Source organism: Nuphar pumila, chromosome 15, assembly GCF_984573655.1.
Source record: "Nuphar pumila chromosome 15, dmNupPumi1.hap1.1, whole genome shotgun sequence".
NCBI lineage: Eukaryota > Viridiplantae > Streptophyta > Magnoliopsida > Nymphaeales > Nymphaeaceae > Nuphar > Nuphar pumila.
In genome coordinates, this window is record NC_143263.1 from 75655094 (window position 1) to 75674668 (window position 19575).

Sequence of the window (19575 nt, forward strand, 5' to 3'; positions counted from 1 at the left end):
ATAAATATTGCTAACCTATGCTTAACTTAATTAGTGAATCATGTATTTAATTAAGTTAATTTAGTTTAACATATTATAATATCGTAGTTAGATTCTGATTTTTGTCATTTATATTCCATCTATGCTTAGCACAATCATGTTTAATTTTGTTTAGTCAATGTGTTTAGCTTAGTTAAGTAAATTGGTTCATTTAGTACTTTTCATTAATGCTTAGATTAGTTATTGTACTCGTAGCATAGTTAGGAAGTAGTTGCTATTATTTTAGTTCTTAATTATTTTATTTAATTCTCTGCTTTAGGGTAGGTTTAAATTCATGAATTTTCTATGCTTTACAACAGTAATTAAGTTTTAACAAATTACTTCTTTGGTTTTTATATTTTTAGTTAGTTAATTAGTCAAGCAAAGTCAAAATAGAGTTTCTGCAAAATTCACATTTTTGATAAACTTTGGGTTATCATTTTATGAATGTTTGCCACGCGTTTTGATCTGAAATTTTTATTTTGATTTCATTAGCATGGCTACTTTATCTCAGCCAAATTTTAGAATTTTTCAAGCTAATTTGGTCAAGTAATTAAATTGATTTCGAAAACTAGTTCTGCAGAAATTCTTGTTTTGATTCTTTGTTGTCAAGGGGCATTTCCATAAATTGAAAAATCATTTTTTGTGGATTTCGGATGAATTTTTAAACTTTGTAAATTGGGTTTAATCCCTAAGTGTGTTTAGAATGTCTCTATAAAAATTCAGAGTAATCTGACCCCATTTACATTTTTAAAACCCTGATTTCCCAAAGTCTGCCCCAGTATTTCCTGCTCGGCTAGTAGTTAGGGCAATTTAGTAAATTTATATTAGAATTAGGGTTTAATTTTAATTCTGTTATTTTTCTGCTTATTTTCAATTAGAATAGGTTTTGTTATTTTGTTAGAATTTAGTAAATTAGTTTGGATTCACTTAGTTAATTATTTAATTAGTTATTTACTTTCATGATCTACTTGCTTTGTAGTTTGGTTAATAGTTCATTGATTAGTGTATAGTAGTTATAGTTTTAGTAGTGTTAGCTTTAATTTATTTATATTTTAATAATTGCATTTTTATTATTTTTGTTAGTTGGATAATTAGTTTATTTATTTCATTAACATGTTCTTTAGTTGAGTTAAATATTGTTTAGTGTTAAATAAATTAGGCACTAACATTATTAGTTAAGTTGCATAGTTTAGGTTATTTTTGCAGGTTCAAATTCATAAGGAGGAGTGCAGATAGTGAAGGTGGATACAGTGGCTTCTTCAACAAACATCAGAGTCCTAGAACATAGTTTAGATTTTAGTACTTATTATTTTGTGAACTTGTAATCAGTGCATTTCTTTTATTTTTGGAAATATTAATAAAGTGAATAATTCAAGCGAATTATGCATTGCCTCATTCCGTTCCTAGAGTTCGACCTGATCTTACCACTAGTGTAAACTGGTTCATTTTTATTATTTGGTGTACAGTTTACACGCAACTTTTATTGAAAATCTGTTTTAAAAATTGTTTTCATAAAAGCTACACCAGCAATCATGCCTCAATTTAAAGTGAGAGGAGAGTGGGGGGTTACATGCATGGCATTCATGTACATGAACCCTCACATGCCATATTGAATGTGAACTCTTCATATTAATGTAACCCACTCTCCACTAATGCCTTTATTAGTGCCTTGTGTCAAACTGGGTCACTTAAGGTTAGACCTGGTCCAAAATATCCAACATTCTCATGTGAAGGCTGAGCTAGCAGGATTTTTTTTGAAATCTATACCCATTTTCATGAAAAGTCTAAACAGAAGTGAGAAGAAGAAAAGGAAAGTAAACACACTCTATTTACTTGGTTCGAAAGGAGTGGATAAATGTTATATCATAGTTTTTGGTTCTGATCTTCGACACTTTGCTCTTGAAGTGACTTGCAAGAACAAGACCCAAAACTAACAATGAGGATTTGAAGGTCTTTAGCTTCTTCACATTGATGTGGTGTTCTTTTGATCAAAACTAAATGGCTCCCAAGGGGGTATAGTTGTTTTACAGTCAGATGAAAAACTACCAATGGAGACTTGAAGCCATCCTTGGGGGTTAAGGTTGACATGGTAAGTTGTGTAGTAGTGATGATGGATGTTTGCAGAGATAGCACATAAGATGTAATAGGATGAAGGTGGCATTGTTTTCTTAATTCAAATAGTTATCCACAAATGACGTGCATTGATTTCGGTGTGATTACTGAAAACATTGTTACTGCATTTTTTTTATGTTAAAGTATCTTCATTCCTATCCTCTGTTTCCACTTGTTTTATTGGTTTGCAAAGTGTGTGATTAGCATGATCCTGAAAGTTACTTGAAGTTGGTGCATGGTTATAGATATGCCCAACAATTTGCTTGAAACTCTGTGTGGGTTTGTGACTGACTCAATTTCCTGGTGTCAATACTTGCTCTGAAAGATAAAGCATCTTGTATTTCAAACAAATTTTTTTCTCAATATTTATATTTCAAACATTTTTTTTTTTTTTAATTTTGTGACGGATTAGCGACAGATAATATCTGTCGCTAATATTTGGTTTTGCTATAGAATGTAATCCATCGCTAAAATAGCGACGGATATGTATCTGTCACAAAACCAAATTCGTGATTAGGGACATATAAGTTTTGTCATTGATTAGCAACCAAGGATATGTGACGGATAGCGTCATTCGCTAATCCGTCGCCATTTCGTCGCTAAACATGATCGACAATGGATTTGCGATGGATAGCGTTTGTCACTAATTTGCATTTTTCTTGTAGTGTGATGGATAATAGCAATATTAAACTAATCAATGATTGAATATATATATATATATATATATATATATATATATATATATATAATGTATAATAGCAATTTCAATTTCAATTGCATTAATGGATATTAGCAATACATGTCCATGAATATCAGACATTTTTCTCTACTATGACCTCTTTGTTAGAGCTTGCACTTACTCCTCTGCATGGAAAGCAACATCGAACTTCTGAATGGTGTTCACATCCATTCCAACCATATGACCCTCACATCTACTTCCTCAGAAGGGTCCACATTAACTTCAGCCCCTTGATTAGGTACCTCCTCCTTTTTCTCACCGTTGCCACTACAGGTAGTCGCATCTCCAACTTTATTTATCCAGGTATTGAGGTTAGCAACAACTTTAGTGCCATATATATATATATATATATATATATATATATATATATGGGTCCATGTTAAATGAGTTTTCAGGTTTTTATTTTATTTTATTTTTAAATTTTGATCATATAAATGTGATCTATGTACTTGATTTTATAGGGATTAGCTCTTGAAGTGTTCGATTCCAGTGGTACACAACCTGTGATTCTGGATTTAAGTGAGAGTTTGACCTAGTCGACGTGTGGTATAATTTTATCACAATAAGGCCCCAATTCATAGTTGTGAATGGTAAAGGGGTCCTAACGATGTCAAATATTTGTGATTTTAGACATCAGGGGAATATAAAAAATTATAGGGTTTTTTTGAAAGCGGGTCAAATTATCTGTATAGTACAATCAAGTAACTTGAGATAATTTCTTTTGAAAAGTTAGGCAAAACAGAGAGAACTTATCCTATTATTAAGAAAAAAAGGTTGGAACCTCCGAGACCCGACCATTTATCCATTTTTTCCCCACACATTAAACATGTCTTAATTGAGAACTATGGTTGTGTACTGAGTTTGAAATGCAGGGGCAAAGTATTGTGGGAATAGCTTTGTCTGCTGCCTTTGGTTTTAAAGGGACATGCCAGTCCCACCTAGGGCTGATAAATGAGCTGAACGAGCCAAACTTGAGCACATTCTTGTGGTGAGCCCAACCAAGTTCAACCTCATAATGAGCCTGAGTTAAACATATTGCGTTTAAGCTGAATTGTTTATAAAAAAAATACAATGGTTTAGTGCTGAAAGAAATAGGATTATAAAAAATACATGTAAAATATATGTAAAATATATGTAAAATATATTTTGTAATACCTAACAAACTTATACCAATCGGGCCGAGCCGAGAACCTATTGTTTATATTCAGCTTGTTGAGCTTATTTTACGAGTTGGAACGAGCTCTTTATGAGTCCAAATGATTGATGCCCCTGAGAGACTCGGGAGAAACAGAGAGGGGTAGGTTATATGTGCACCCTCCAACATGCATTGTAGCTACAGTGCGTGTTCGGAGTCCCGACTGAGCGCCACGCAGAGCTCAGTCAGGTGTACGGGGATATCTTACACCAGTCGTGTACCTGCCTGTGGGTGTACGGGTCCCCCCTACACCCGACTGAGCGCCACACGACCCCCCAAACATGCACTGTAGCTACAATGCATGTTTGAGGGAGAACACACAACACTCTCTCAAAACAGAGAGACGGTTAAGGCATTGGGAGATGGGGCTGACAGGGGCTGTCGTCTAAGTGGGGGTTGTTACGACAATGAAGCCATACATGATACTTCAAGTACAAGGTTTTGATGATGAGCAAGTGAAATCAACTGTATTTCAGCTAAGGCTATGAAGAAATTGAAGAATTCGATGAAGAATCTTTGAAGAATCTTTGAAGACTAGTGTGCAAATGTTTAATTCATTAAAAGTCTTAGATTCTTGTAAGAGCCTTACTTAGAGTGCATATTTAGGTTGCATTTTACCTAAAAGTCTTTAGAAAAACTTTTCTAAAAGAACCCCTCATGAAAAACTTTTTAGAAAACTCTTTTCTTAAATTTTCGTGTTTATTAGTCGACCAATAGACTTACCAGTTGACTAATCCTTTTGTGCCATATTTTTTAAAAAGACATTTTTGTCAAATTAGTCGACCGAAGGTTTTATCAGTCGACTGGACAGAATCTATGTTTTCTAGAAAATTAGCAGCAGACGACTAACGGTTTTATCAGTCGACTGAACAGAACATGTGTTTTCTGAAAAAATTTAGCAGTAGTCGACTAATGCTTTTATCAGTCGACCGGACAAAATGTTTGTTTTTCAGAAGATTTTAGCAGCAGTCGACTGAAAGGTTTTTCAGTCTACTGATGATATTATCAGTCGACTAATTTTTCTCTAGTCGACTAAGTTTCAAAAGTTCAGATTTTCAAACAGCTCGATAAACAGATTAGTCGACCGACGATAACTGTCAGTCTACTAATAACTAACTATTAGTCGACTAACTACTGTTCCAGTCAACTAATTTTGCCGTTTTCCTGAAACTTCAAAAAAGGTGTGTCTTTTCATTTTTCAAACGTTTTGATCATTCAAAATGGACTGTTTTGACACCCTTTCATACTCTCAACGTATGAAATTTTTTTAACTATAAATATGAGTGCATTTTACACTAAAAAACAACTTGAATTCAATGAATTTGAATAATTTACTTCTTGCTTTTCACTCATATTCATTCAAGTATTTGTTATCTCACTCACTTGATATTTTCACTTCAGTTTTTCACTCAAATCCCTTTGAGAGATAGTGAATTCGTGAGTAGAGTATTTCAACAACCTCAAAAGCCCATTGCATCTCATTTACATTCAAAAGAAAGGCTCATAGGTTGTATTGTAAGTTGTTACTTATTTTCTGTAAAAAGAAGGACTCCTTGGTTTAAAGGAGTTGTTTGCTTTCAGTAGGGTTGTTACTGAAAGTGGGACCAGTTTTGGTCTGTGTGATCTTATAGTTAACAAGGTTGATAGTGGAAATCTCAAGCGGGTTTTGCTTGGGGACTGGATGTAGGTCGGGATAGACCGAACCAGGATAAAATCTTGTGTTCTTTGTGTGTTTGGTTTTCAAATTGCAAAATCCTTTAATATTCCGCAGATTATTTTTAAAAGCACTATTCACCCCCCCTCTAGTGTTCGTTGCCTCGATTCTAGTACACTTTCATTTGGTATCAGAGTAGGTTTGCTATTATTCTGATTTGATCATCATCTAGCATGGCAACTAAAACATCTCAGCACAAAGAAGGATGCTCCTCTGTTCGTCCTCCTCTCTTTGACGGAACAAACTATAGATACTGAAAAGTGAGAATGACAATATTCTTGCAATCCATGGATCTCGATATTTGGAGAGTTGTTTCAGATAAGTACCAAACTCCATCAACTGATTTCAGCCGATGGACTGATGAAGAAAAGAAGACTACTTCACTTAATGCCAAGGCAATGAATGCATTATATTGTGGCGTTGACAAGGTAGAGTTCAATTGCATCTCTCAATGCTCTACAGCAAATGAAATCTGACATACTCTTCTCGTGACTCACGAAGGTACGTCAAAGGTAAAGGAATCTAAAATTGCTTTTTTAGTTCATAAATTTGAATTGTTCAAGATGAAGTAAAATGAATCTATATCGGACATGGTAACTAGAATGACCGATATAACTAACACTTTAAAATTTCTTGGAAAAGAATATTCACAAGTGGATTTAGTCAGAAAGATCCTAATGTGTTTAACACCTGAATGGGAGAGAAAAACCACTGCTATTGAAGAAGCAAATGATCTTAACACTCTCACTCTTGAAGATTTGGTTGGTAACCTTATGGCATATGAAGTCCAACTTCAAGACAGACAAGAAGAAGAGCCCAAGAGGAAATCTCTTGCTTTTAAGGCTACTTCTGACTCAGAAAATCCAGAAGAAGATGAAGATGAAGATATTTCCCTCATCACAAGGCAATTCAGAAGATTCATCAAAAAGGGAAGATTTTAAAGAAAGATAAAGAAAGCAGATTCTTTCAATCCTAATGAAGTCAAGTGCTTTAACTGTAAAAAGGCAGGACATATCAAGAAAGATTGTCATCTTCTCAAAATCAAGCCCAAGGACCAATTCAAGAAGAAAAAGACATTTCAAGCATGTTGGGATGACAATGACTCCTCTTCCAATGAAGAATCAAATGAAGAAGTTGCTAACATGTGTTTTATAGCACAAGAAGATTCAGTAAGTCAAGTTGACTATGATGATTTGTTAGAAGCATTCAATGATTTATATGCTAAATTTAAGAGTCTAAATTCTAAAAATAAAGAGTTAAAAACTGAAAATTTAACTCTTGACTCTCAAAATAAAGTGTTACTTCAAGAGATAGAAGATCTCAAGAAGGAAAACTCTTGCCAAGCAATTGAGATAAAAGAAATTGGAGTTAGAACCAATCTCTTACAAAAAAGAAATATCTAGTCTAAAAGAAAAATCAAACGATCTTCTTTCCATAGTGACCAAATTCACAAATGGTCAAGAGAATCTAGAAAAACTTCTTGGTTCTCAAAGATGCTCGGTTAATAAAACTGGATTGGGATATAGCTTCTTTGATACTCAAAGTAGACCAAACTATGTGATGAAAAACAAAGACATTATTCTCAACCATTTGTTAATAGAACTAAACTTTCTAGTTCTAATAGAAATGCATCTAAACATGGAAACTATAATACTTATAAGCCTAGACATGATTATTCTAGACATGATAAATTCTTTTATAGAAAGAATATTTATTATCAAAGGAAATCAAAATCCAAATGGATATGGGTTCCTAAGACTAACTCTCATGGACCCGAAAATAGAAAGGGGTCAAATGCTCTGTTTTCTAATTTTGTTGTAGGTACACAATATAAGGAGCAAATGGATATTGGACAACGGTTGTTCCAAACATATGACTGGAAGGCCGGAGTTATTTTTCACCCTCTAAAATAAGGATGGAGGAACCGTCACCTTTGGTGACAATAACAAGGGAAAAGTAATAGGTATTGGTAATATTGGTAATCCAAAATTTCCCTTGATAGAAAATGTTCTTTTAGTAGATGGTTTAATGCATAATTTATTATCTATTAGTCAATTATGTGATAAAGGTTTTCATGTTTCTTTTGAAAATGATTTATACTTAATTTCTGATTTTCAATCTAAAAAGATTATTTTTAAAGGTAAAAGAAGGAACAATGTGTATGAACTATATCTAAATGAATTACCCATTTTTAATGAAAAATGTCTTATTGATTCAAATGAAATTCAATGGTTATGGCACAATAGACTTGGACATGTTAACTTAAAAATTATTTCAAAGTTATCCAAGAATGATCTTGTAAGAGGCCTACCTAGAATACCATATAAAAAGGATCACTTATGTGATGCTTGCCAAAGGGGTAAACAAATCAAGAGTTCTTTTAAAGCAAAAGATATAGTTTCAACAAAACGTCCTCTTGAACTTTTACATTTAGATCTATTTGGACCATCTAGAATTCAAAGTTTGAATGGTAGCAAGTATGTTTTTTTTATAGTAGATGATTATTCCCGGTTTACATGGGTGATTTTTCTAAAAAGCAAAAATGATGCTTTTTTGGAATTTTCTAAACTTTGTAGAAGAATTATAAATGAAAAATCTACATCTATAATTAAAATTCAGAGTGATCATGGTGGTGAATTTGAAGATGAATCTTTTCTAAAGTTTTGTGATTTACATGGTATATCTCACAACTTTGCTTTTCCTAGAGCGGCTCCACAAAATGGAGTTGTTGAAAGAAAGAATAGAACTTTGCAAAAATGTGCTAGAACCATGCTTCAAGATAAAAATTTACCAAAATACTTTTGGGCTGAAGCAATAAATACAGCATGTTATGTTTTAAACCGTGTTCTTATTCGACCAATTTTGCATAAAACATGTTTTGAATTATATTATGATTGTATACCAAAGATCTCATATTTCAAAATTTTTGGTAGTAAATGTTTCTTGTTAAATACCAAAGAATCTTGATAAGTTTGATACAAAATCAGATGAATCAATATTTCTTGGATATTCTTCTAGAAGTAAAGCTTATCGTATTTTCAATAAAAGAACATCTTGTATTGAAGAATCTTTACATGTTGCATTTGATGAGAATTGTGAGTAGACTATACCTCTAAGCGAAGGAGAATAAGTAATACTTCAAGAAAAAAATGGTCGGATCTAGCTGCAGCTAGATCGCGACCAGACCTGTCAAACTCATACAAAAATCAGAATTAAAGGAAAATGAAAATTAAAAATAAAACTATTTACACTATATACACTATTCATCCGATTGGTTTTTAAAAATTGAAATTGGTGGATTTTGATTCAATTGGTTGAATAGAGGATTCAAGATCGGTTCTTGATCATGCAAGAACTCGATCAAAACAACATTTTAAACCATAAAAATATGAAGTTTAGACTGACACAACACTCAAAAGGCTGACCCACAACCAGACCTACGACATGACCCAACACACTTGACACTAGAAGACAAGGGAAAGAAAGACTTACCTCTCAGCTCATCTGATGAATTGGGGGAGAACACGAGTGGTCAATGGAGATTAGAAACATGCCCTAGACATCTTGGGAGGTCTGCAACTTATTCCCAGCTGCTGCAACTTTTCGAGAGCCAAATTGCGGAGGGGGAGATCAGTGTTAGAAGCATAGATGGAGGCCCGGTTGAAGAGAGAATACGGCCGGGTCTCGGTGTTGGTAGACGACAAGCCGAATCTGAGTTGGAAGCTCTCCGTAGAAATCTGCAACACCTGCAAAAAAAAAATACAACACACACACACAAGAAAAACACAAAACAAAGTGGAGGAAAGAAAGGGAGAAGGGAAATAAGATGAGAAGAAATATAAAAAGGGTGAAGGGATGAGAAAGTGGAAGGGGGAGAGAGAAAGGAATAGGGAATGGCAATTTTCTCAAACTCCAAAAAAAGTTGAACCCTAATTTTTGCAACTATTTAAACCACTAAAATATTTTCTAATTCTTAAAACTACCTAAAAGTAAAATTAGTTCTAACTAAATGCTAACACTATTTACTATTTATACTAACTACCTAATTGCTTAATAAAGAGGGGGTTTTAAGAAAAAGTTTGTGGATTGCACCTTTGATCATGTGGGCGCATGGATATTTTGAGTTTGGGTCCGGTCCATGATCTAATATTTTATCTTTGGATCGGGTCTGGATCCGATTTACCTTGCAGTTTGCTCTAATTACCCTAAAAATGCTCCATTTCCTTTCATTTTAGCTCAAATTTGAGTGAAATTCGAATTGTGATTTTTTCACACCTAAATACACAAATACATGTGTTTTTATCATTCAAAATACATAAAAATGCATGAATAATATATGAAAATGATGTGCATTTCATGCATCATCAGATGCTTGATGAGAGCAACCAAGGTGTCCTCTTTCTCTCATTTGGGTTCAGGGTCCTGCTCACCATCGACTTGACTGCCTGGGTTCATCGTGGGCGTCGATAGGCTGAGGAGAACGTCATGCACCGACACTAACGCTCATTTCATCCATGGCATCTGCTAGTATGTATTTTTGCTTTTACATTCCAGTTATGTTTTGAGAATGCCGACATTGGGTTATGGGCCCACTCTGCACATTCGCTGCACATGTGGGTGCATCAGCGTTCTTTCGAAGCTCACTGAAAAAGTTGTCAGTGCATTTCTTTTCTCTCTTATTGGATTCCCGTTATATTTTTTTTTGGGAAATCAGCTACAACGGGAGAGGTGTTGACCGACGACACACTGTGAACGAGTCGACATCCATCGCTCTCTCTTCACGAAGGCTAGCAGTGGTCACCACTGGCGAGCAATCATGTAGGATCCCGATTTCTGTTGGGAGTATGTAGCCACCCCATTTTAGAGTCCCATCGATATTGCCAAGCTACAACTATTTTTTGTGACAATTTATCAGTTGTCCAAATGACAGTGAATCTTGTTTTTTATTTAAGATCGATTATCACTTTGTTCCCGAGAATGTGGCTCAACAACAACTAGGTACATGGTTCACAAGTAGAAGATGTGTTTACCAAGCCTTTAACTAAACCCATCTTTAACTCTTTCAAGAACGCAATTTAAACACTTAAAAAAAAAACTAAATCCATGTTTTAGAATTCAAGGCCCAAACATAGCTTATGGCAATCTCCAATGCCAGGTTTGTGGGGGAGTATTAGTGATAATAGTTTGGACTCAAAACTGATCCAAATACCAACTAATGATGATGCAAAGCATTCAGATCATCAATTAATTGCAGATGAGTTGGATCCAAATCCAGCTCACCAGACCTGATCTGAGATATGTTACCACGTAGATCCAATGACATGTAGGGCTATCTGAGTCCAATTGGATCTCCATTTCAATTCTTGAAATTGTATTTTATTTTTTATTCTATTTTGGTAACACTACAAGAAAATTGTTAATTAGCAACAAAAATTTGCGACGGATTTTTTCCATCGCAAATTAGCGACAGATTAGCGATGAAAGTTGTTCCATCGCTAAATAGCGACAGATTAACGACAACAATTTTTCATCGCTAATTCTCAATACAAGAAAACCATTTTAGCGAGGGAATTTTTCCGACGGATTAGCAACAGAAAAATTCCCTCGCTAAATCCCTCGCTAATTTTTTATTTAAACAAAGTGCGAAATTTTCCTTCTCTCCCCGTTCGAAATTTAAATCGACTGCGCATGATTTAAACCACTCTCTCCCCATCGAAGAGCGCGCTGGAGAGCATGACGACAACGAGGCAGTTTCACAGAGGACGACGACGACGACGGAGGATGGAGACGACTTCAGAGGATACAGTTTCATGGAAGACGACGATGACGGAGGACGGCAACGACTTCGGAGGACGCAGTTTCACGGAGGACGACGACGCCGGAGGACGGCGATGACTTCAGAGTAAGTAGTTTCACGAAGGACGGCGACGACGACGACAAAGGACGGCGACGACTTTGGAGGACGTCGTTTCACGGTGGATGGCAACGAGGCTGAGCGATTGTTGAAGGACGGTGACGCCGGTTCACGGAGGACGATACAAGTCCGGCGACGAGGCAGAGCGATCGTTTTGTGCAATGCCTGTCGGGTGCGGTATAAGTCCGGCTTATTGCTGCCGGAATACCGCCTGACATGGATCAATTTGTTTTTATTTTTTTTTTAAATTTAGCAACAGATTAGCGACAGATAATGTATGTCGCTAATTTGTCGCAAATTTGCGACGGAATTAACGACAGATATATTTTTCACCAATTAGCGAGCGAAAATTCGCGATGGCCTCTATCCATCGCTAATCCGTCGCTTAACAGTTTAGGGTGTTTAAAAAACCAAGGGGGGCGGGGGGGGGGGGGGGTCGACCAAGAGGCGATTGATTTGAAATTTGGAAGAAAAAAGAAAATCGTGAATGAGAGCTTGGCTATCCTTTGGTTTTGAAAGAAATCCTTTGGGAAAGGTTAGAGAAAATCATGTGAGGGTGCTGATTCAAGAAAGATACCTCTTCTGCTCATGTGGACAAATCTTGTGTTTGTGTTGTTCTGTATTTGAGGAAGTTATTGAAGTGTTCTTTGATCTTGTTGTTGCAAACACGATAACACTTTTTCCGAACTTGTTAGCTTTATCTTGTGTTCATTGCATATTTGTTATCATCGACTGTTAGATTCCTTGTTCAAGATTGTGAGACTATTTCTAAAGTGTTAATGAAATTGTTCATGTGATTCTGGTTGTTCAGAAACTTGTTTTGTTGATGTATGTTTGGGTTTTGATAAAACTTGTTTTCTACTAAGGAAAGTCCTTTCTGCATTCAGGATTGTCAGACATTGTCCTAGTATTTTGACTGTATCTCCTTAGATACTGGTCCAAATCGAGTGATCATTGACTTGTTGGAAAGCTAATATCCTCCCCTTCAAGTTTTTTGCTTACTATTTTTCTTGAAGCATCGTTGTTAGGATGCTAAAATCCTTGACAAGTTTCAGTCAATTGGATAAGACCAGAGTTTTGTCCTGTGCATCGCATCACTGCTACTATTTAGTGTTTTCATCATATCTTTTTATTTACTGAACGAAAATTTGCAAATTATAACTTGTTAGAAAATCGACACCTAGAGCTTCAACTTTCATGTTTATGATGTTTCCTGAATCAAGTTTGATGTTAGTCTAAAATATTCATCAATCTCTGTTAATCGAAAGATATTTTAGATCTAGATTGTCTGTTATATTCTTGATAGCATCTCGTATTTGCAGTGCATCTTTGTCATCCCTGCTTTGTTTATTGAACTAAAGCATGATCTGAAAAAATAATATTTAGATTGCGAATCCTCATGTTTTTATTTTTTGCTCATTCCATTGTTTGCTATGTCAAAAAGTTGATTACTTTTCTGCATGCTTGAGACCTTGTTCATCAGCTCATTTAGCATAGAAAAGAAAATACAATATCGTAATCTAGGTTTAAGTTTCAACATCTTACTCCAAAAATTACAAACTCAAATTTGTTGGAAAGATAATAAGATTTGGCATAACTTAGCTATTTGGAGTTTTCCCAAACTCCATTGGAAAAGGGATCAAAATCTCTCTCCAAGCAGTCGGACTGGTCACCTGCCTATTTTGGGTGTCTTGTCCATCCGCCCCATAGAATCTGTCATAATTCTGCCTACACAGATCTGAATCTGGCATTTTTGGATCCGTTGGAAAGATGTGTGTGTCGCGCAACTTTCCCGTGTTAGCCACCTCTGTCGAAACAGAGTGCTCAGACTTTGAAATATAGATTATTTAAGTCCTATTCAGACTCAGCTGTTTAACTTAGCTTCCGTGCGTAGAGATCCATTTGGATCTTAGATCGTGGATTGGCTTCCATGACGAGTCCGCCATCAAATGAAGCATAAAATGGTATCGATATTCTAAAAGGCTTGAAGGATAAGTATGGAGTATCAAAGGGTAAGTCTGCAACTCTACAATCTCAGCAAATCAGACTACAAAGGAAGGAAACTCGATGAGGATGAAAAAAACCACCAGTTGTTGTATTGTAAGTGAGTGATCTCACCATGATATGTGAGAAATAGTCTATACAATTGTAAAGAGCCAAGGACGATAAAATAAGAAAAGCTTTATCTCTTCTGTTGAATCACGTAAATAGAGTGTGTTTACTTAAATTTTCTTCTTTTTCTCACTTCCGTTTAAATCTTTCATGGAAATGGGAACAAATTTAAAAAAAAATCATGTTAGCTTAGCCTTCACATGAGAATGCTTTCATAGGCGGGGAGGTATGAAAGGATTGGAACAAGAATATTGGTAGGACCAAATTGTGTCAGCATGCCTTATAATTTGATGTTGGTTTTACTAATAATAGGAAAGAAAGGAAAAGGGATGCCAGCTCAGCAATTTTCTCTAAAAATTACATGAAACAAACCGACCCTATTTATTTTGAACTATGCTAGAAATTGTATGGAATGGAAATGAGTGCACAAGAATTAATTTATTGATGATTGATAATAGTATGACAATTTAATGACAAAGTTGCAACAACACTAAAAACTTTCACCATTTCTTCTATCTATTTGAACTAGAATGACTACATAAAGACACCATCATTTAATGGCAGCCTTCTTGAGGTAGAAAACACTAGCATTTTTCTCCTTTCTTTGTAGGGAATTTTGCTTTTGTGGATGTTGTATTGATGACCTCTAGCAGAAACATGTATCCATGCGTGGCAATGTGTACAACATTAGCATCAAATAGTCTGCAACTTCAATTTTACTTCCGATGGAATACGTGCAGGATGGTTGTTTCTGTCAATCCAAGCAATTATTGAACTTCCTTCCAAGACTAGCTGAGAATTTAACAAGCAAAAAGTCAGCAGCAGTTTTTTGCATTTTCTTTTATCGAATTGACATGATTTCTTCTTAATGTCAATTGTGATAGTTACCTCTTGATTTGGAAGCTTGAAAATGAAGAAATCGAAAAACAAACGTGTGGTAGAAACTTTTGAAATTTTCAGTCTCAGGACAAACCTATCTCCACGCTGCATTCACAATTACAAAGTGCAAACTTCTTAGCATCATGGAAGAAACCCTCTATCTATCTAGCTTATACAAATTGAAACTTGTAATATATTGTTCATCATACAAAATAAACAAAAATGATATTAACCCCTACTTATTTCATTGAGTGGAAATACTGAAATAGTAGTGGTCCAAATCACGCTAAAATTCCGTATGATAAAATGGATAATCACCAAAGATGCTACAGTAATTGTGGTGTGATCCAGGAGAACACTTTATAAGTGTGTGCCCCTTTTCATTAGCGGGATAGGCGGGAAGCAGAGTGTTCTGGCCCCCTCTCTCTCTTAAAAGGGCCAAGCACTTTATAAGTGTTCGTCCAGACCACTGGACCACGCCTCGGGGCAGCCGCTACCTAGCACCAGCCGATAGGGTTGAATTGTTTGGTGAGCAACTCTGTCTACTTTCTACAGTAATTGAATGGCTAACTACTTACCTGTAAAGGAGTGATAAACTTGAGAGACAGCTTGTGTGTTGCAGCTGCATGGCCTTCAGACTTCAGTCCATCGATATCGATACCAACTCTGACAAACACATCTGTATAACCTAAAACACAGAGAGAATGTAGTGCACTTTAACTAGTGTATGCATTCAACCATCAAAGAAAAACAAAAATTTAGAGAAATCAATCTTGATACACATGTTTCACAATTGGCAGGCAATCAGCCAAGAAGAACTAATTCTCCAATTCTTATTTCCATAAGCAACATGAAATAATTAGAGCTGGTAAAAAATGATAAACAGTATGTTAAAGAAGAATATTGCCAGTGGTGCGCTTGAAAATCAAAATCATGATGCTTGTTTGTAGACACATGTAAACCTATGAATGCCGTCTCAATAAAATCAAATCATGATGATTGGGTTATATTCTTCTTTTGAATCTCATTTTTCTGACAGGGTTACATTTTGGTGAATCCATCAGTACTGTAGCTCAAAAATGGTTAAAACCAAACTAGAAACAAAAACAAAACCATTGCAGTCTCACCATGTTCGAGGTAATGGGAATATATGGCATTATTAACAACTCCATATTGGTCCAATTCATAATCACGAACTTGAAGTTCAACATCGTGACAGCCCTGCAAACTGAAGAAGTCAAATCCCAAATTAGTACTCTTTGATCCTCCTGTTATTAGGCCTGGCAATGGGTTATAGTTGTAGTGAGAGGGAAGTACCATGATCCATTTTGCACATCTTGGTTTTGGAGGAGGCTGCAAGGATCCTTGTTAAGGAGTAAGCTGCGAGGAGGTGTCAGACTAAGAAGTCTTTGAGATGGCAACTTGGTTGTTGATGGAACCCTAAGCAGAGTGGTTGAGTTTGAGCCTGCAGGCTTTGTGGTAATGGAAGGGTAGAAGGGGCGGAAAGCACCATAGCTGAACTTGGTTATGGCTTCCATCTTCTATCACCAAGTTGGGTTCCTTTGTGTCTAATTGCATCAATTTATATAACCTTATTCACGGGCCTTCCCTTCCAGGCAGCCTCCTTCTCTGCATGTACGATTTTGCCTTTTCCAATTTCTGTTGACTAACTAGCACGTGGATTTTGTGTGTTAAATTCAAATCCCCTACTTGCAAGGTTGATGAGATGTAACCTGACCAGTAGACCAATAATAAAACCACGAGAAATTCCAGCTTACTTGCACAGTCACAAACCTGGTTCTGGGGAAAAGGTTGACGATAGAAAATATGTAGAGATTTTGAATAAAATGCTTCTTTCATAAGAAGATTACCAAATCTGGATGGTGTCGTCACCTTTGACCGACGTACGTTTTGTTGGAAATCAAGTTTGGCGTGACTCTTATAAACGATATTGCTTTAAAACAAGGGCTAAAACTTGAAAATTTTACCTATTGAAACCATAGGGTTTTCTCATGATGCTTTTTAAATTTTTTTTATTGTGTCCACATAGGGACGTTTGAAACGCTGGACAAACTTTGCCTGAACATCCAGCCACGCGCCAGGGGGTGCCATTAGACCAGGGAAACGGCTTGGTTCATGTTAATTGGGCTCATAAAGAGCTGGTTCGAACTCCTAAAATAGGCTCAACAAGCTGAATACAAACAATAGGTTCTCAGCTCCGCCAGACTGGTACAAGTTCGTTAGGTATTACTGTAATATATTTTTTACATGTAATTTTTTATAATCCTATTTCTTCCAGTTCTAAACCATTATATTTTTTTTCTATAAACAAGTCAGCTCAAACGAAGTATGTTTAACTCGGACTCATTATGAGGTGATCGGCTGGGCTCGCCACAAGAATGTGCTCAAGCTTGGCTCGTTCAGCTCGTTTACCAGCCCTAGGTGCGACTGGCATGTCCCTTTAAAACCAAAGGCATGGGACAAAGTTGTCCCTACAATAATTTGCCCCTGCATTTCAAACACGGTACACACCCATAGTTCTCAATTAAGACCTGTTTAATGCGTGGGAAAAAATGGATAAAAGGTGGGGTCTCGAAGATTCCAACCTTTTTTTTCTTAATTAGGATAATTTCTCTCTGCTTTACCAAACTTTTCAAAAGAAATTATTTCATGTTACTTGATGAGGCGGCTTAACTAAAATAAAAGATACCCTTATGTTGAATAAAGTTTTTAAATATTAAACACTCTTGGTCTCATTAGTTTACGAGTGCAAGAATCCCTGGTGCATGATGCGCAATTGCCACCACCATGCAAAAAAAAGAACACACAAACAGACAAACAAAAGGCAAAGATTTATGTAAAAAAATAAGAAGCAGATCAGGTCAGGCTGAACATCAGCGTTTTTGCTCATGCTAACATCATGGCCGTCTGTTTGCATTTTGGATGAATGCCAAGTAGTTTTGTTGATTTTTTAGCTTTTCAAAATACAAATCGGACGGCCACGATGCAGCATGACCTGATCTGCTTCCAAAAAAAATATAGGTGCTTGATTGCTAACATGTGCTAAGTTGTCAATATGGACCAACGGGCTGTCAGTGAGTCTCCTTGTGGTGGGAACCTTTCTGATAAAAGCTTACCAAAACAAACCTTAATTTGGTGCAGATGGTAGGGAGAAATTGCTGCTTGATATTTTGCTTTCATATTCAATCCACGACTTCTATGTGAGGTTTACAAGGAGGGTTGGTAGAAAAACAACCTGACCCATGAACCCAATTGGTTGACTCAATCTAATACAACGGAAGTTTAAAATCTGGGTCATATCCATGTCATGGTAGCAGATTTTGATGATTTTTGGAAGATACTGCCAAAAGAGAAAACAGAGAGAGAGAGAGAGACCCCTAGGGGAGTTGTAGTGGGGTGAGGCGGTCAAGAGTCAATTTCCATGATCGTTCATGAAGGAGGCCTGGGAATCCGTAACATGAAGAAGATCTCTTGTTTAGCTAAACTAGCATGGAAGGTAGCTTAACATCAAATATCTTCATAAACATAAGAGGGCCTTTCGGTTGGAAATTAAGGCAATAAACAGGGTGCAGCAGCCATCATTGATTAGGTGAGAAGGAAAATTTGAAGGGGAGGAAGGTAGAGTTCCGGTTTGACCCTTGGTGTTCTCAAGGTCCTCTCATCAAATTTCTTTCCGATAAAACCCAAGAAAGACTCCAAAGTAAAGGCTTTCAGTTTCCAAGTTGTTTGTGTGATATCAACATCTTTGTTCTGATTTAAATGGAGACCGGTAGGAAACATGTCAAGTAACATCCAGTCTTAGTTCAAAAAGAAATTCAAAGATAAAGTGGTGAGACAAGGCTGGGAAAGAACATTCCAGGTGATTAGAATAGATAATATGGAAACTACTGAACCAACAAGTGTTTGAGCAAGAAAGGAAGAATCTCAATCAGATAAAAATCGAAACAGATTCTTCAAGTCCTAGGTAAATCGGAAGAATGGAGCGGATGGTCAGACATTCTCACATTAATAGATCCAGGTGCTAAAGTAGAAATGGGCAGCTGGCTAGCCCTAGGGATTAAAAATTTTAAATTTCTAGAAGGAAGAAGCTTTGTGACAAATATCGCGAGATTTATAAAAATCTCGTAATAATGTCGTGAGAAATTGCCTGAAAGTTTAAAACAATAATTTCTCATGAGATTTTCAAACCGTGAAAAATATCGTGATATTTACGTTTTTTAACACATATTTATCATGAAAACACCCCAGATTTTTATTTTTAAATGCAAGATTTATGAAAAAATTCAAAATCTCTTGAGTTCTTTACAACCGATATTTTGCCGTTTTAATCTTTTGTCACTATGGGAAGAAGCTAGGGTCTTGACATTTCTCTAGGTATGAGGAATCTTTTGTCTAGTTGGGAAAGATTTGATGTACAAAAATCTAACTACAGATGAAATCAAATAGCTCGTAATTTAGCTAGAATAGAAAAGGAGGAATCCAAAAATCATGCAAGGATCATTCCCCATATTGGTCCCTCATCACGATTATTGATTCTTAATGAAATCTGGTATTGGTTTGCCTAACCCCAGCTTGGCTTTCAAAAAAAAAAAGAAAAGATTTCTCCCCTGCACAAGCTGACACCCAACATAGGCCTATGATCCTATCCTCGAAGGTTAATGTCGTCGGCACGAGGTATGAAAGGTAGAGCCAGCATGACCAAATCTTCTTGCTGGGAGAGGTTTCTTTATGTTATAAATGGAAAAGAGAGAGAGAGAGAGAGATAATTTAGTAATATTTGATAACTAACAATAATATTTTTTCTTAAAAAATATCTTAAAACATGCCTAAAATTTTGGCAATAATCAAAATACACCCAACTTTTTCTA

At 36.0% G+C, this 19575-nt stretch overlaps 1 protein-coding gene across 1 annotated transcript; it reads right to left on the reverse strand.

The window, feature by feature from the left end:
• Nucleotides 1–14308: 14308 nt before the first annotated feature.
• On the reverse strand, nt 14309–16229 carry LOC149815640 (acyl-acyl carrier protein thioesterase ATL3, chloroplastic-like). The gene is made up of 5 exons (XM_089990216.1): nt 16004–16229; nt 15814–15914; nt 15265–15374; nt 14696–14791; nt 14309–14599 (listed from the first exon to the last, which is right to left on the reverse strand). Exons 1-5 carry the CDS (start codon nt 16222–16224, stop codon nt 14501–14503), a joined length of 627 nt encoding a protein of 208 aa, XP_089846342.1. The 5' UTR covers nt 16225–16229; the 3' UTR covers nt 14309–14500.
• Nucleotides 16230–19575: the final 3346 nt, after the last annotated feature.

Bases quoted from the DNA above. Each gene is read 5' to 3' on its own strand.
- LOC149815640 (XM_089990216.1), bottom strand. From the start codon at position 16,224: ATGGAAGCCATAACCAAGTTCAGCTATGGTGCTTTCCGCCCCTTCTAC. The intron at 15,915-16,003 runs GTACTTCCCTCT...TGACTTCTTCAG, and splicing joins GATGTGCAAAATGGATCATG to TTTGCAGGGCTGTCACGATG. The intron at 15,375-15,813 runs GTGAGACTGCAA...TCTGTGTTTTAG, and splicing joins TTCCCATTACCTCGAACATG to GTTATACAGATGTGTTTGTC.